The sequence below is a fragment of the Poecilia reticulata genome, chromosome 7, assembly GCF_904066995.2.
Source record: "Poecilia reticulata chromosome 7, P_reticulata-male-v2, whole genome shotgun sequence".
Lineage (NCBI taxonomy): Eukaryota > Metazoa > Chordata > Actinopteri > Cyprinodontiformes > Poeciliidae > Poecilia > Poecilia reticulata.
Genome location: NC_088836.1, coordinates 14,554,577 through 14,573,362, shown reverse-complemented (window position 1 = coordinate 14,573,362; position 18,786 = coordinate 14,554,577). Strand labels below are relative to the sequence as shown.

Genomic DNA, 18,786 nt, shown 5'->3' with positions numbered 1-18,786 from the left:
GACTTCATGTCTCAAATTAACAGCTTGGCTCCAATGTCTAAACATGGCATTTTTCGTTCTCTGCAGAGTATTTCTGAGTTGATTAGTGTAGCATTTCTGCCGGATTTTCACAAAATATCAGCCACGACAATAGACAAGGGAAACAACAAGTTCATGTCATCTTTTTTGGACGACATCAAGGTGTTTGAGCCACGCGATGCCTCCAACATTGTGTGCGTCACAGCAAAATGCTACCGGTCGATGAGAAAAACAGCAGATCCTCAGACCCTCAGCATAAATATAGCTGTGGACAAGATCACTGATGCCTATTGTTCTTGCAAAGCTGGGTAAGTCGGGTATTCATGGTTTTGAGGGTTTGAATATGCCTAGGACTTATACACGGTACTCGGTGCTAGCGTGGCTAACACGATTACAGTTTAGTAAAAGTTAGCGTGGCTAACACGATTACAGTTTAGAAAAAAGCATTTTCAGGTGAAATAAAATCTTTAGTGTATGTCAGATACGGTACACATTGCATATTGATCTGTTCAGCTAACGTAAGGCTGTAACAGACAGGCTTCAGGATGTAGAAGTTGTATCGGTACTGCCATTATGCTGTACTTGGCTAAAAGGTTTTCATAATGGATGTGTTTATTATTGACTTCATTTTTTTCATTCGCTAAACACAAAGAAAGCAAAGCAATAATATTTACGCCAGCAGACACTCCTTTGTTCTTATTGACCATACGACTGTTGAGCTGCAAATGCGGTCGTGCACAAGCTTTAATCCAAGCAAGGCATTCCGTTTCAGATTTTGGAAATCTGAATTTTAGTTCCACAAACACGATCAGGATACCTGACATCACCTGTACAGATACCCCACTGACGGAGAACCAATTTTTTTCGAGTCCTGAGTACTTTATTAGCAATAGCAGTAAATGAAAAATAAAAATTAAGTGTAATTTAAATATATTACTAATATATTTGTAGTATATTAAAAATATATTAAAAGTATATTTTTAATATACTTTTATGATAGAATTAGTACACTGAATATGGAATATTTCTGGAATATTTCTCTTGAATACTACATAAAAGAAAGTATACTTAAAGTATACGAAATACAACTTTAAGTTGTTCCAAAAAAGTATGTTGAGTATACGAAAGTATACTAAAAGTTGTAATTTAATACTATTTAAATACTACTAAAGTATATTAAGCACAAAAAAAGTTGTTCCAAAATAGTACCGTTTAAGTACATCAATCAAAGTATACTAAAGTATGTTAAAATTTAGTATACTAAAGCATACTTTTTTTTACTTGGGATGGCTCTAAATGCAACGGCTAAAATCCATCGTATTTAATCTACGGTAGTTTGTGCCATCTTTCCTGGGCTTTAGACAAATGGCATCCAGACTTAACAGAAACCCAGCGTAATCTTTGATTTAACCATGAGTATAAAATGCAATGATGACAAAACATGTTAAATTCACTTGTAGTTTCCTTTATAGAGACATACGCAGCAGTAATATGCAGTCCATTGCAAGACACGACTTAAAAATCCTTCCCATTGTAAATAGAACTCTACTGTTCTATTTACAAAGAAAAATAGCCAAATATTTCTCTCCAGATGAGCAAAGCTTGTAGAGACAAACTCAAAATGACTCACAACTGAGTGATTTTCATTTGTAAAACAATTTGGAAGCCATAAATACTTCTTCCCCCTTTAGTCATGCACTACTTGTGTTGTGTGGTCACATAAAATCTGAATAAAGTACAATTAAAGCTGTTTACAGGGAACATAAACACCAACACATTTTTAATAGCTTTTTTTAATTGTTTCAATTCAAATTTTCCATCCAGAAATTACAGCAAAAGTCACCCAAGCGAAGAAGGGAAGCTGTGTTTCTCGGCGCCCTTCACCACTGTGTCAAATACATCACATGGTCGTTGGAGGACCAGAGTCATGTTGTTTGCTCAAAAATACATTGTTGATCCAGCAACCTGGATCGAGGAAAGGAGCTGACGAGTCGAGAAGTTCAGCTTTGTTTACCATTTCTAAAAGAAGTTCGTTGAGCGTGAAGATCCATTGCTCTTTCCCAGCAACGCCCTGCTCTCAAAGCAGCACATGTCCACACCTGAAAGTTGCCCAGTGCAGTCAGTCTGTCAGCAATTCAACTCCTCTTCTCTGGAAAACGTGTCTTTTGTTGTTAGTGCCGCAAGGAAGCCGATGCTTCATGAAGCATTCCTCTAAAGAATCCCATCAATGCATTATTTCAATTCATTCTATTTAAAAGCTTAAACTTCTCAATACTTGAATCACAGGAACTTTTAAGGATTTCAACACCTGCCATAACACCAGACATTTTGGCCGATACATCTTGATAGGTTGTTTTTATAAAAGTGGAAAGATCAAGAAGTGTGCAACTTGCAACCGTCGTTTACCCAAACATCCTCTTTTGTGTTTCATTTATTAACAGACCAATAAACTGACATAACTGCGAAGAAGATTGTCTCTCTGAAAGATGTTTACTTTTTCTTTGAAATACGAAAGTAATTAGTTTAAGAGTTGCTTTTTTTGTTATGGTTTTGTGGGAAATTGTCTGTTCTGCTCGTTTCTGCTCTACAACTCAGCTGCATGCACCCAACGCAGCCCTGTTAATCTTTTCATCTAAGACCAGACAAGACTCTGAATAAGCAAAGTTTACACTTTACCACTTTTTCACACTTAAGCACTTTTCCCACTTCCATTTTACACCAAAATGTCACAAGTTCCCTTCTGACACAGAAACTGTGGCCACAGCTGACTACAGCAAACCTCCCTGGGGGATTTTTTTGCAAGCACTTTTTATGAAGGATCAATGCTACGACCAAATGATTGATATGTGCAGCATAGATTAATGCTGTGTAACATATGTTGACATGTCTCATGTTCTCTCAACTCACTCAAACTTAATATCAATCAACATTAATAAAAACCATGAATCCAATTAGTATACATTTAGAAAGACTACGCAAAGTCTGTTAGCACTGTCTACATCCAAGGTATAAAAACCTCCTCTAAAAATGATGAGAAAACTCATCTGGAGTTACTGAGGGGAGCCTTGAGCAGCAAACACAAAAAGCATAACAATCAACAACAAACTACTTCTACTGGTCAGAATTAAAGAATTTGACCAAGTCTACAACTAACTTTCTGCAACATCTTGTTCCTACTTTTTAAGCTGTAAGTTAGCAATATAGACAAGTCTTTCCAGAAGAAAACATCCTACCTTTCTTATTTGGTATCTAGCAAAACAATGGAGACCATGAGGGCATGAAGAAGTGAACCATTTCATTCTTCATGGATATGTTTCTTTCATCCTCAATGACAAGATAAATGACCAAAGCTTTGGACCAGAAGACATCCGTCTGTCCCCCACTCAGGGGTCACATGCTGCCACATTCAGGGGTCACATGCTGCCACATTGACACTGTGGATATCTGCACAAAGTCTTTGAACCGGTCTTCACAGAGATCCAGCCAGAGTTCACCTCTCTGAGCACAGGCGTTTTCATGCTTCAGACCAAACTTGGTCTGCTGCAGCCATCAGTGAAAGCAGTTCCAGCATGAGAACGCAAAACAGAGGGACCTTTCTTCAGGATAGTCCAGCCCAGATGTGCATACCAGTTTAATCTTTGAGACAGTACAAGCAGAGGTCTGGGAAGACTTAAACGCAGATCAATAGAACGGTTCAATTGACAGACGGAAAATGGTTCAACAAAGTGCAGAACCAGATTTTAGCTTCTAGTTCGCTTGTCTCTTTATCACTTATTACTTTAGACAATCTGGATTTCTCACTTACTAATTTGTTTTTATTTAAATAATATTTTAAGAGGAACTGCCTTGATCATTTAAAAAAACTTGTCTGCAGATGTCAAACTAATAGTATTGCCATCTGTATGTTTTTTAGAGATAACATTTTATATTAAAATACTCGTAGGTTAATCCTTTTAACTAAAACGAATCATGAGTCTGTTCAAACCTCTGGGATTTATTAGTTTGGCAGTCAAATTGACATTTAAATGCCAATGAAACCCAAATCTCTTTTGAAAACTCCCTCTAGACGTGTGAAGACTGCTCTAGATTGGCATTTTGAAAAGAGAGGCGTCCATTTCAACTCAACATGATGCGTTCATTCAAACAGATTGAAAACCACATTAAACTAGTTTTCTCCAAATGAATTAAGTTTACATTTCTGTGTCACCTGGATTAACCTAGTTTTGTTTGTTGTTCATAAGTTTTTCCCAGATTCTTTCTCAGGTTGGTAGTTTATTGTTACAGGAAGAGCTAAACAGCCATGTTTTGTTTCCTGGTGATGATGCCTTAACTTTGCAACTGATCTTGAAAGCATTGATGAATTATGCAAGACCCATAAGCTAATTATGCTTCAGTTTGTGGTAGGCTCACCGGCTACGTCTGCATGACAGACTTGTATTTCCATAACAGGGTTGATTTTGCTTGAGTTTTGTGAAAAACCTTCATCTTTCAGGCTGTTGCCTTAAAGCATGTTGCGTTGTTGTTCATACGTTATCTTTATTAACTATGAAAGTTCCCATTTGTTTGTTCTTCATGTTGGTTTTATGGTTCAAGTTGTTTGGCTTGTGCTGCTGTGCAGTAATAACTAGTGTGTGTGTTGAGGTACACACGCTAGGTACTTTAGTAACTCTATATGGGTGTGTTTGTTTGTGATTATCAGCATAAGAACATTAGCGAGCTGGGCTGTGTGGTTGTGCTGAAAGTCTACCGCAGGTCTGCTGTGACAAAGTGGCTTGAGATGTTCTGTGTGTGTCTGTGACTGTGTCTGTGTGAGCGGTGGTGTTGCTGGGGCAGTGGCATGTGTTTTGGGGGTTTTGGGTTGTTTGGGTAGAGAAGGCCCAGCTGTGAGAGGCATGCTTTGCTACTGCAATGCCGCAAGTGCAGAGATGTTATTGCACAAGCTAAGGGACTTTCTGGGCTGCAGCCTCCCTTAGTGGTGACTGATGGCACTTACATTCACACAAGCAGCAGCAAAAACTTTGTATTTTTTAAATATGGAGGAAAGCCAACAAAGAATATAGAGTAACATATACTGTCTCTTAAAAGTATCTGCTTTTTCTGTTGAAAAAAACAACACCGTGACTAATAATTTCAAAACTTTTTCCACATTCGATTTGACATTTATTCTGTGCACCTCAACTAAAAATAGAGACATGTGTTAGGAAGGAAAAGGTACAAAAAACACCTGATTGCACAAGAATGCACACTTTAATTTTTATTGTTAGATGAGGTAGAAGTCTACTGTCATGTTTTGCTGCTGTAGAGTGGTGAGGTAGACGCAGTGGACCCAGGTAGTAGAGGAAATTATGGTTTAATGAAGAATAGCGAGCTGGAGATGGGCACCAGCACCCCTCCCGACCCCACTGAGGGACAAGGGTGCAAGAAAATGGATGGATGGATGGATGAAGAATAGCGCACATAATCCAGGCAGCACAGGTGAGCAGTAGGCTAGGAGCTTAGAACTGGTAGCAACAGGAAACACAGAGAGACCTAAAGTAACACACAAGAAAAAACCAAATCCTCACATATACTAACGTACCTCATATTGACGTTGTAATATTTGTCTGCTCTCCTTTGCTGAGCTTGTCCAAATCTATCAGATTGTGACGACCTGTCCTGTACACAATCTTCTCCAGTGTGTTATTACATTTTTAACTAGGGCTCAAAACTTTCCAAACTGGAATTTTCCACTTTTTTTTTTGTTGCAAAATTGGAAATGTTATTGGGCTTCTTGTTGAAAACTAAAAATTCCTCTTCATTTTCAACATTCTCACCAACAACTGAAGGTTCTGGGTAAAACAAAAAAAAGGTATTTAGAACTGTGTGGAAATAACTTTCATCTCACCTTTCCATGTGTGTGGATTAAGTTATAGCCACCTCTCATATTATAGAAAAGAACCAAATGTATATTGCACAACGTCCAAATTCTTATATCTGTTGCACATTTTTTAGTTGACCTACCAGGGCCAAGAGCAAAGAATATAGCAGCACAAAAAATATTTTGAGAACCTCCTGGGTTTTATCTGTCATGTCTTCGATGATCCACCAGGGGTCTCTAGAGTTTAAGTCTCCAGTCAGCAACCTGCTGCTCACATGTTTCTCTATTCAGCACGTCTGTCATATTATCTGATTACCCTCTCTTTCCTCCACGGCTCATCATCATACCATGCTTATTGTGACAACTTCGTTATTTTCCAGGTTGAAATTATGTATTTTAATCCAAGTGTGTGATTAATCTGGCCTTTTCAAACTCCAGATGTTCTAATTTAGACAAGACATTTCTGAATTAATCTACAAATAACTCTTGAGGGAATACTCACATCTAACTATGTGTGTAAAATGAGTTTGGTGTGTGTGTGACTTTTGTGAGCACCAGAGGGCGCATCTGACATTGCAGTCTCAAGGTCATTGCAGCAGTCATTCCCTCTCTGTTGTTCCTGCTATTGATGCTGCACGCTGTGGACTGCGCAGCTGCAGAGTTGCCGTGTCATACAGAGACTAGACGGCAGCTTGGTAGAGGGGGAAACCCGCAAATTACTCATTATGACCAATTCATATCATTTTCTGAGTGCAGTTTGTGAAAAAGAAAAATCAAAGCTTGGCTGAAATTTTTAAAACTGTAATTAAATCTGAAGGTTAAGTACTTTATTTTTATACTCACCCGTTGTCAGTATATTTAAAAAAAACAACAGAAAACGTGTTACTTGAAGTGCACGTCTCACGCTGGGTGAAGTGATTCATTTCCGCATTTCCATTCATTTCATGGGTTTTTTAATGAGCAGCGGGGAGCCACTGCCGGGAAACGAGACCACAACTAACATGTGACCAACAACGAAACACTGAGTCGAGAGATCCCTGCCTGCTCCTCTGCATGCCTGCTCCTCTGCACGTACTCACCTCTGCGTCATCTTTCTTTCCGCATTCTCCATCATTGAACTTATATGAATTAAAACAAGTAAAACCACACATTTCTCAGCATTCGTTTAATTTAAAAGTCAACCTGTACTGTGTTTGTCTGTGCTGTTCTTATACATGATGCTTCAATTAAGAAAATCCGCATCTTCTTCTCGGTCAAGTAGGATGGTATGGCAAGCGATTGCATCATATAATACACTGACTTCAGCCGAACACGTTTTCCACATGTTAACCATCCTTATTCCAAATATACTGTTCTATTTTTGTGAGTCTTTGGATTTCGGATAGCAGATGTAGTAAAAAAAAAAAAAGAAAGGAAGACGGAATGAAAAGGAAAGAAACTAACTTGGGGGAACTTGTATTCTCGTCCATGTTTAATTCTCATACTTTTCATATTAGATTGCTGAGCCACTGCTGCCAGTACATGGCCCTGTCTTTCAGTGTTAAACTCTGTCTCTCTCCCAGTCAAGGCAGTTTTCTGAGTTTTTGTTGCGACTAACTGTATGTGCTCTATTTAATCCTGTAGCATTTAAAACCGACTCTTTCTTTAGTACATAGAAAGTACTCCTAGATCAGCGCTTTTTGTTTATTTTTTTGTACGTTCTGTCTTCTCAAACCCCCAGATGGCTATGGCAGATAGCCGTACACGCTGAACCAAGTTCTGGTTCTGCTGGAGTTTTCTTCCTGTTAAATGGGAGTTTTTCCTCTTCGCGGTTGCTATCTGCATGCTTAGTATGAGGGATTGCTCCAAACTCAATGATACAATGCAATTGAATGTCTAGTGTTGCTACATAGTCGTCCAGGAGGAGGGAATGCTTAACTCAAAGCAATTTTCTGGGTTTCCTTACAAAACTTTTTCACCAATTTCAAAAATAAACTGCACTTTACTAAGTTGTTTGATTGATATAATGAACTGGAATGTATTTGACTTTAAATGCATCTCTCTGACTGGATTGAATGTATGTCTTTTTTGTTTAAGTGCCTCGAGGCAGCGTGTACTGATACAATACAAACAAAAGTAACTGAATATAAATGTCATATTATGTAATACGATGACTCCATGCCAATTTTTTGTGATGGTCTCATAACTTTTCTCAGTTCCAAGACGGCGTTTTCCTTGAAATACTCACCAATCAGTTAAAGTGCGGTTTGATTATATGTTATAACGGCCTGCCGCAGTCGCCTGACGGCGAACGTGCTTCCTCACTCCTGCGCCTCTGCGTGGTGACTCAGTCTTAGCCAATCAGGTCGCGTCATTCCTGATTCCGTCCACTTATCATCCGGCACTCGGCGTCACGAGCGCCTTCTTTGCCTACCCACACGAGAGAGAGACAGCACCGTCCTTGCACACAGTTAGGCCGGAAAGGTAACTTTAACTGCGTTATGCCGCTTTTTCTTTCTACTTTGACCAAGCTCTTATTACTTATTAACTCTTATACATGTCTAGTGCATGCCATATATTAATATTATCACTTTATTCTCTTCGCAAAATCTACATTATGGTTTTTGTACTCGATGGCATCCTCGAACGCTTGTCCTTGGGTTAGCCGACACCTAAACAGCTGATGATTTCCCCAGCTCGGACAGCTTTCTTCCTCCTCTGTTCAGGGTTCGGTATCTTCAGGATGCAGCAGCTTGTAGCACATCGTCTATTTTTAAACCAGGCCGTCAGCTGTATGGATGTCTCGCTCCATTTAGAGCCGCAGTGTGTGGAGGGGAACAGGAGGTGTCAAGTTGCAGGTCCACCTTGCAGCAAATGCGCCCCTCCATTTTGTTTAAAAACATTATTGGAGGCTGTTGTTCGGCGGTGTGTGGAGAACACGGTGGTGCCACACTAGTTGGGACTACTAGTTGAATGCAGCAGGGGCGGAGGCGTGTCTGCTACAGGAAAAGGAAAATTACTGTGCAGCAAGCCGGTACAGGCTCCATTGTCTGCTTCAAGGCACGCAGTTTTCATCAAATGGACATCTGTAGGGTTCTAACATTACTATTAACTCATCCAGTTCAGTAATGAACTTTATTTGGTGATTTTCATCAAACTATTTCAACCCTTTAGTTCTTCAGAAAGTATCAGGTGTCTGTAATTATTTATCAATGGACGCCATTTTGTTATGCTCAGGTAGCTCTCCTGCTTATTCCGTAAAGTTTTTTTTGAAAGTGTTTAAAGGCGTGGATGACTTCAATATCACGGGTCGGTTATGGAAAGTGGACGTGGTAGTTATTTAAATGTGAAGCACTGCTTCCCAACAGATGGCCTGATGAGGTTTTTCCCGACTGATGCTGATTAAAGGTTTTGTTTTCCTATGCTAACTGTAACCAATCCTAACTTGGCCTCATTATAAACCTCGTGAAATGGACTTCAGCTTTCTTAATTGGGGTAGTTTGAATCAAACAGAAAATCTAAATTGTAAAATGATCCCACAGTCTTTTTTTGAGTGTAACTAACCCTGTTAAATCAACAGTCTTGCTCACATTTGTAATGGGAACACAGACACTCTTAGCCGAAGCAATTTGTTGCTTTACTTGACTTTTCAGATCTTTACCCCTTTTTTGTGTTTTTAAAAAAACTGGTATTAAATCTAGCAACTTTCCTTCTGTTGTTGGAGACTTTTATTTTTGTCCAGCCCATCAGCTACCTTGAGCCTCTGCCTGAAAGCACTGCAGACAGTTATCTGTTCAACACCATACCATCGCAAGCAGTCAGAGCAGAAGAGACTCATTCCAGTACGTGTCTACATTGCAAATATATCGCCTATTTGATCAGTGTTCTTGGTTAAGATGCATTTAAGAAATAAGAAAAAAATCTTTTTCCAATCTCTACCTGATTGACTGCATCTTTATTTTCAGTACCTAAATGCAGCTTGCATGCTCAAATCTAGGTTCCCTTCATATGCAGTCTAATGGATAATTGATATGAAACTCGATCTACATTCAGACCACAGTAGAATCAGATTTGACCGTAATCATAATGGTCAAATTTGGTTAATTTTATGGTAGCTTGCTAAAAGTTATTAAAAGAATCGATGGTGATGTTTAGCCTCAGGTCACTTTAGCCTTTTCCATTTGTGTATTTGAGTGTGTACTCTTTGCAAATTTCCAGTCAGGCTTTTATGGGCAGCGCTTTCTGTTGGTTCCGATCCGGCTGCAGAGTGGATTTGGAACGGTTTGCATAAACTGAGTGCTAATCAATGAATCGCTCCGGGCTTCACAGCCAGACATCCCGACTGAAAACCCTCTCTGACCTCTGCTACTGCAACGGCCAGAGATTAGGTCACCACTCGGCTCTGCAGTCCATATCATTTTAATAAAAAGAGGCCAAACAACTCCTTTCTGCCTGGTCACACTCCCCATTGTCTGCTACGTTTATCTTTAAATACTGCAGTTAAAAACGGTTGCATAATAATTATCAGTAGAGGACGCTTGTGCAAGAATTTTGCAACACTTTTCTGTGTGTAATCCAGCATGTCAAATAACCTGAAGGAACCTGCAGAGATTATTCTGCTGCAGGAAGCCACGCCTCTCTGACTTCAACATAACGTCTGTCCTGGTCAGACTGCATCAGTCTGGTGGCGTGTACAGCTCAAGACATAAGGACATTGATCCGGAGTGTGTTCTCTGATTACTTTTTGCCAAGTCATTGTTTACTCTGCTGTGAGACTGCAGTGTGGCTGACCGCTCTCCAGCAGAGCTGCATTAAATTAATGAGTTGTTTTTGCTTCCTTTTGCTCTCAAACAGATAAAGAACGATGTCGATCCTCAAGATCCACGCTCGTGAGATTTTTGACTCCCGTGGTAATCCCACTGTGGAAGTTGACCTGTACACCAAGAAAGGTATTCCTGTCTCCGTCTTACTGCAAGGCTCATCTGTAATCCCTACATATTGCTGATATTTGCATCCTAACATTTCAGTCTTGATGGTTAGAAATGTGGGGTTTTACCATTTACCAACCCTGGAAATGTCTGGAAAGTTTTAATCCAGCTCTTTATTCCATATTCCAATATCTTAAAGATGTTTTGGAAGTGTCTTATTTCTAGGGCGTGTAGATATAAATGCAGACTCTAACACTTTAAATCACCCCTGGTATTCTTTTAATGATCTCTTACCAGGCACAGGATAATCCAATCCATGTTTGACAAGATTAAAGCGTCCAAGACTCTGAAATAGAAGCGGACCAATAGAACTAAATGTTGAATGACTGCATTTCAGAATCTGTACCAGATTTATTCTGTTTCCCCACAAAACGAGGAATTTGACTTCAGTTCTGCTTTAATCTCAGACGTTTAGAATACAACAAGAAGGAAATAAAAACTTTCCTTCTTGTTCCTTCTTATCAAACTATTTTCACGAAAGAGACGTATTTGAATATGTAGGAATGTATTGATCTGAGCGCTTTGAATGAACGCATCATGTTGACCCTCAAAGTTGGTATTTGATAAAGTTTGGGGACATTATTCTGTGATGCATAAATGGGAATAATCTAGTAATTCTTCACTCCATTGAATTCAAAGCCACTTCTTCCATCAAAGAACCTGCTGCAGATTTTTGTTTGAAGGAAAACGACTAGCTGCCAGCCAGGCTTAGAAGAAAACTGAAATTCAGTATTGGCCTGAAAACCTTTACAATAGTTTGTTTTAAATTCTTTGATGGCTTGTAATGAAGATGTCTTCCTAGAAAGTATCACATAAGCTGAGGACAGTTCAGCTGGTTGTTGACGTGATGCTGCTGCAGCTGCAGAGTGGATCAGATAAACCGAATGTTTGAAAATAGCTCCTGTAACTTCACACGGCCTCTGCAGCGCACTGTTACTGTAACGGCTCTGGATCACAACACCATGCAGCATCTTTACCAAGACTCCGAATTTATTTGGGATTAGAGGTGGGACAATCTGTCAAAAATTATGTTTCACGTTTTCTCTTTTATTGGAATGAAGAAAACATGTCTATAAATGCATCAACAAACTGTTCTTTGCTATTTTTTTTAGTTTAATGACAATTCAAATTCAATAGCATAGGTTTTGCCCCATAAATTAGGGTAACGTTTTTTTCTTTTACCCTCTAAAGTTGATCTGGGAAGTCAAACATCAAATAAAATGATAAATCTGTTTTGGCCCAGAAAAGTAATCCGTTTAAAATCTTTGAATTAAATTGCTTTGCTCAGTTTAGCTGTAAATTATTCAACCTGTGACTCATTTGGCTGAGGTTTAGATTTGTTCATTTAATCAACTAATGGCCTGCCCACCGTTTATTTATTTTGTATCGGATTGGGGTCGTTTCTGTTCTTTGGGTTAAAACAAAGGAAGCTGCTCAACCCCCTGAAATGTTCTGAGAATGTTAATGAAGCAACCTGAATGACCACTGACATGGAAGAGTTGGACTGGCCTGAGAACCCTGCAGAGCTACTCTCAGCTTAGGGTGGCTGACATGTTCTGTGAACTGTAAAGCTAGTTTATTTTTACTTCTTTTGATGAAGACAACCTTTTAAGTCCAGCAGCTCTGTTTTGACAGCAGATAAACCCCAGAGAGCATCTGTTGCATCCATCCAGGCCATCATTATTGTGCCTTTTCATGCCCTGCTGGACATTTCCACCATCTTTTTGCCAACTTGTAGGACTGTATGTAAACGGCCTGCGTTTTATTCAGCCTCTTTTACTGCATTTAGCCCCAGATTTGGCAGATGAAGAGGCAAAGCCCCTGATTTACAGCCTGATTGGTTGCAGCCTGCAGCCCCCTGCTGCTTCGTGCCGATTTCTAGCTGCGGATGATTTGTTAGGCATTACCTTAGGGCCTCGACAGCGACTGTGCCCCATTGGCCTAAGCACTAAATCCCCTCCGACTGCAATCTCTGCTGCTCCACTGAGTAAAACGAATAGTGCTTTTTTTCTTTTTTTTTCTTCTTCAGGTTTTCATTCACGTTTGACTGAAGTGGGTTTGAGCTTGTGTGGGCAGGACTTGATATCCTGCCAGATTTTCTGCACATGCTCAGTTGGTGGAATTTTTTTTATTTTATTCCCTTATTACATCACCGCCATCTGCAGCACGACTTCCTCTCTGCGTGTTTTATTCCCCTCTGACTGGAGGGGACAAATATCTGTGCTTTTTACTCACCGTGGTGCAGACCACTGGGTTCAAATGTTTCAGATTGTGCACCAGAGAGTTGTAATTTAGGAAGCAGGCCGTCTTGGTGAAGTTGTCTTTAAATGCTGCTTTCTTTATCCATGAGGCAGCATTTGTAAAACCAAATGTCTTGTTTAAGGTCTCTTCAGGGCTGCAGTCCCCAGCGGTGCTTCCACAGGTATCTATGAGGCTCTAGAGCTCCGCGACAATGACAAAACACGCTACATGGGCAAAGGTAACTTATCTCTGTTTGTTCTCTCCCTCTCTAAACTCTGGTCACTTCCAACCTTTTGCAACCTTTCAGCTCGTTTCAACACTTCTATAAACTCTTGCCCTCTTTCCTCATCATGTTTTCTTTTCAATTTCCCCATTTCTGTTCCTCCTGTCAGGAGTCAAACGAGCTGTTAAATATATAAATGAGTTCTTGGCGCCTGCATTATGTAACCAGGTAAATAAAGTGGAAAATAAGGGTGACTCTCTTTGCACTGCACAGCAGCATGGAGAATGAGTTTGCTTCTGGAGACTAATGTCCGTCAGGCACTAACAGATGTTCACAGATTTAAAATACATAAATGGTGGAATAAACTGCTAAATTAGTGGACAATATTTTAATAATTCACTCATACATTGACATAAATCGGATGCTCTGTGTTCATCTGTGTGGCCTGCATTGCATGGTCTTCTGTCCGTCAGTCATGGTCTGCTTGTCCCTTGCAGGTGTCTCTAAAGCTGTTGAACATATCAATAAAACTATTGCACCTGCACTGGTCAGCAAGGTAGGACCATTCATTGTTTGGCTAATTTGTTTGAAAACCAGTTTAACAGAACATATTTTAACTAGATGACTAACTTTACAGTTTTCCTGTGTAAAATGATCCTTTGTTACCAATGACTTTCACCTCTTGTATCTAAAAATAACGTGCATTAGTACAGTAAAGTTCTCAGATGGTGGCATAACTACTGGAGTGTGCTCCTAACCAACAAGTCAAAGCAGTTTAATTTTAATTGCTCCAGTTGAACTCGTCCTGTTGTGTCTGAATCCAGGATGTGAGCGTTGTGGAGCAGGAGAAGATCGACAAGCTGATGTTGGACATGGATGGCACAGAAAACAAGTGTAAGACGCTCGCTGCTTGCAAATCTCGTCACTAAACTCTCGTGAGTTTTAAATGTTTTTGATACTTCTACATCACATTGAAATGGTCGTCTTCCTCTCCTCAGCCAAGTTTGGCGCCAATGCCATCCTGGGCGTCTCCCTGGCTGTGTGCAAGGCTGGTGCAGCGGAGAAGGGCGTTCCCCTCTACCGCCACATTGCTGACCTGGCTGGCAACCCCGACGTCATCCTCCCAGTGCCTGTCAGTATCCCGAGAGGATTCATCCCCGAACATCGTCCAATCCAAAAGGTTGCTGCACTCAAAAGCTGACCCGTTTCTGCCTCACTTTAGGCTTTCAACGTCATCAACGGCGGCTCCCATGCAGGCAACAAGCTGGCCATGCAGGAGTTCATGATCTTGCCGGTCGGCGCCAGCAACTTCAAGGACGCCATGCGCATCGGTGCTGAGGTCTACCACAACCTGAAGAACGTCATCAAGGAGAAATACGGCAAGGACGCCACCAACGTGGGAGATGAGGGCGGCTTCGCCCCCAACATCCTGGAAAACAAAGAAGGTGTGAAAAACGCAGCAGGTTGCATAACCCTGAACAGGAATTGATACAAGGGCTGAAACGATTAATCTGATTAATCGTGATGAATCGATAATTGAATGATCGACTAATTTAATCACTTTATAGTTAATTGAACGATATGGACTCCATAAAACACGGTGAGCTGCAATTAAGCCAGAACTGTTCAAAAACATACATTTTGGATTTAAGTGTCTGTAAATATGTTCTACCTTAAACTCACTTGGTGCAGTTTTTTTTTAAAGATTCATTATTAAGCACCATTTGCTTTTTACTTAATTGGTTAATTAAAAAGAATCGCCATATTAGCCTTGTACTGTACTGATGCATCAAGCAGAAAGAGCTCAGCATTTCACGTTTCATTTTGTTGCATAAAATAACTAAAGGAGTGCTGTGTTGGATTTTGTAATTGCTTTTTTGTGCACTTCTAATAATGTATAGAATAAGCCTAAGTGGTTAAATGAAAGATTTGTATAATGTTTACATTTTTTAAATCAACTTGATTGTCAAAATTGATTGCTAAAATAGTTGTTGGCTGCAATCCATTAAGTTTGGATATTTCAAAATAAAAGCTTTAATTTGACTTATGGGTTGCTAGTTTCTGACATCAGCGGTGAGCTTCTGTGGCAAATCTCTCAATTCGAGGTTAAACTCCTGAAATGTTTTGCTCGTCTGTAGCTCTGGAGCTGCTGAAGAACGCCATCGCCAAGGCCGGCTACACCGACAAGATCGTCATCGGCATGGATGTGGCTGCCTCCGAGTTCTACAAGGGGGGCAAGTATGACCTGGACTTCAAGTCTCCAGATGACCCCAGCCGCTACATCACCCCTGACCAGCTGGCTGACCTCTACAAGAGCTTCGTCAAGGATTACCCAGGTGAGTTTTTAACTATTTTTATTGGGGAATAAAAATGGCCACAGCAGCGACTTTACCTCAAAATATCAAACATCCACCGTTCTCTCTCAGTCGTTTCCATCGAGGACCCCTTTGACCAGGACGACTGGGAGGCATGGACCAAATTCACAGCCACCACCAGCATCCAGGTGGTGGGAGACGACCTCACCGTCACCAACCCCAAACGCATCGCCAAGGGCGTCGCCGACAAAGCCTGCAACTGCCTGCTGCTCAAGGTCAACCAGATCGGCTCTGTCACAGAGTCCCTGCAGGCGTGAGTGTCCATAACGCAGCGGTCCTACTGACTAAATTCAAAGCAGTAATTACACTTTGAGCAGACTGAAACGCTCACCCTTTGTTTTAGCTGCAAGATGGCCCAGAGCAACGGCTGGGGGGTGATGGTGAGCCACCGCTCTGGAGAGACCGAGGACACCTTCATCGCTGACCTTGTAGTGGGCCTCTGCACTGGACAGGTAATCAATTGTAAACAAAACCGTCATTGTTCACGTCGATCCAATCAGGGTTTGTGATGAAGTGCAATGTTTGATTAAAAACTTAGGTATGGAAAATGTTACTTACTGTTGAAACCAGATGTTTTCATACATGTAGCAAAGCTGCATTATTACTGAGCTTTTACTTTTCAGGCTGAAGTTAAATCAGACTAGGTGTTCTTGTTTTAGACCAGAAAACTTGGAAAATAAAATCTATAAAGTAACTTTAAGCATTTGCTTTGAGCAGAAAGTTAATTTACCTCAACATGATTTGTTTGGATTGTTTTAATGTGATGAGTTTTTATTCCTAATGGCTCAATGACTTGCTGATCATTGTAACTGAAATAAAAGTTCTTGTATTTTATACTTTAAACAACATTATTGAAACTGTGGATATATTTTGTTGGTGACATCTCAAAACATAAAATTGAGATGTCTGATTTAGCTATATTGTAGTTTACTTTGTCCCTGCTGTAGGATGTAGAATATGATCACAAGGAACTAACCGTAATAAACTATATCCAACTGTCATTTTTAAGATTAGATTTTTATCTTAAAGTGGAAAACTTGCCGTAAATGCTTGAGATTTACTGTGTGACGTGTATGAACCCTGTGTAACGTATTGCTAAACTTCTGGCAGATCAAGACTGGCGCTCCTTGCCGATCTGAGCGTTTGGCCAAGTACAACCAGCTCCTGAGGTGAGGCTTTCCCACAAACTTCCACACATCCTAAATGAATTCCTCAATTTCTGAGTCTGAAATGGTCGTAACTTTCTCTCAGGATTGAGGAGGAGCTCGGTGACAAGGCCCGTTTTGCTGGCAAGAACTTCAGGCGCCCCATCTGAACCGGGTCAGCTTCCTCGGGCCACTGCGTGTTCATTGCTCATAAATAATCCCCCACACATGTTCGCCACGCTAGGTTTGCCTGCCCTGTATGGAGTGAAGATGGAAAAGACGCCTCTATTATCCAAGGTCCAAAACTGTGGCGTGGAAAAGCGGTGCTATGTCCCAGTCCAGCCCTGTGGCTCAGCTCATCTACAAATATGCTTTAGCTCCTGAGTAGTGTTGGTCCTTGTTGGTGTCCGTTTCTGTGCGATTTCTTGAAGCTTCCTGTGCGTTGTAGTGATTGTGGTCCTCTTGATTATTTGAGCAAAGTTAACTCCAGTAGGGATCTGCCTGAAGCAGTGGTAACAGCTGTCTACGTTCAGTGTTCCGCCTCTGACAAGATCTTGTGTTGCTGTAACCCCTACAGAAATGTGTAATAAATAATATAGTTTCAAAAGTGTCTGGTTCTTATTCCTGCCCTCCTGTGCACAAACATTCTGCATCATGATTAAACTATTATCCTCTAAGGGGAGCATTTACCCAGAAACTAAAGCTTTCCTGTATAAACCATTTCCCCTCGGTGCTGCAAGTTTGTGAGCAGTAAGGGGTTGAAACTTGAGCTCAGGCCTGTGACTCCATTTCTGTCCGTCCCCTGGGTGCAGGAATCTGAAGGCTTAGTGTGAGCTCTTTCTACTGAGCACTGCAAAGATAAATGAGGCTCTATTTACTAGTGGCATCGGTCTGCTGGGTGGTGCCCGCTGGGTTTATGCCACACCAATTTAAATTGTTTGAAGCCTTCCTGAACCTGTCAACATCGTTTAACCATCGATTATTTCTTCTTGCAATAAGACAAAACGGTAGTCCATAAATGTTTTTTTTTAACGCATTGTAATAAAAGGCAAACTATGGATTTAAACCAATTGTAATGCTAAATTTATTCAATGAGCCAAAGTGCATGAGGAATTTCACAAAGGATTTAAAACTTCAACGCCCTTTAAGTTTAAGTTTTTGGTGCCATCTTGTGGTCAAAGTGTTAAAATGCAGACACCATTCACTGACTTTCTAACGTCAGAAAACTGCGGAACGTAGAAGTTGTAGCGTAAATGAAACGTGAATCGGACGGGTTCGCTTTCTAAAATTGTCTAGAGATGGCATTTACTGACGTTTTGTGATAAAAAGTTCATACATTTGAATTGAGAAATTAATTTACAAAGTACGGCTCGTCATGCCTTCATCGGTAGAGTCGGTCTTTTTTTTAAGTACTCCAAGAATTTACTCTAATACTTCCAAATAATGCTAAAGTAGACATTTGACATATTAGAAATTATGTAATCAGACTGCGCTGCGACTTCAGGTAATTTAAAACTAAAACATGACAATTACAAAATAACTTTCAGGCAGATTACGCACTTATTCCAAATTTGTTTAAACATAAAACCTAGAGCAAGTATTGTATAAATGTCAAAGTGCTTGCAGGGTCTTTGTGTACTGTCTGCTGTACTTGACATCAACTGCAACTGATGGAAAATTTTAAAAAACTAAAGACAAACCAGAAATTTCATTTAAACTATTGGTGTTGAAATGAAAATTTGTGTTTAAATGAAACTTAAATGTCAAGTTTCATTGGTGTTTAATGTAAAGTCAACTTTATCTTGTTTCACTGAATAAAGTAAAACAAGCTTGATCATCATTCAGTGAAGTTACTAGGGAGAGCATTACTGCATACTGACTGCAGCCAAACCTCAATTGTGCAGGCTTGAAAGGCCCTTTGTACTCTGGAAGTAATGTAACTTTTTGGACAGACTGTGTC

At 40.3% G+C, this 18,786-nt stretch overlaps 1 protein-coding gene across 2 annotated transcripts; it reads left to right on the top strand.

Moving 5' to 3' along the window:
- The first annotated feature begins 8,182 nt into the window (after positions 1-8,182).
- On the top strand, positions 8,183-17,433 carry eno1a (enolase 1a, (alpha)). 2 transcript variants are annotated; one of them, XM_008413328.3, is made up of 12 exons: positions 8,183-8,338; positions 10,709-10,803; positions 13,226-13,321; positions 13,804-13,862; positions 14,131-14,200; positions 14,305-14,438; positions 14,529-14,751; positions 15,445-15,642; positions 15,733-15,934; positions 16,025-16,133; positions 16,792-16,850; positions 16,933-17,433. In XM_008413328.3, exons 2-12 carry the CDS (start codon positions 10,719-10,721, stop codon positions 16,994-16,996), a joined length of 1,299 nt encoding a protein of 432 aa, XP_008411550.1. In that variant the 5' UTR covers positions 8,183-8,338; positions 10,709-10,718; the 3' UTR covers positions 16,997-17,433. The 2 variants fall into 2 exon arrangements, with proteins under 2 accessions (XP_008411550.1, XP_008411551.1); XM_008413329.2 differs by lacking the exon at positions 13,804-13,862 and adding an exon at positions 13,476-13,534.
- The last annotated feature ends 1,353 nt before the right edge of the window (positions 17,434-18,786 follow it).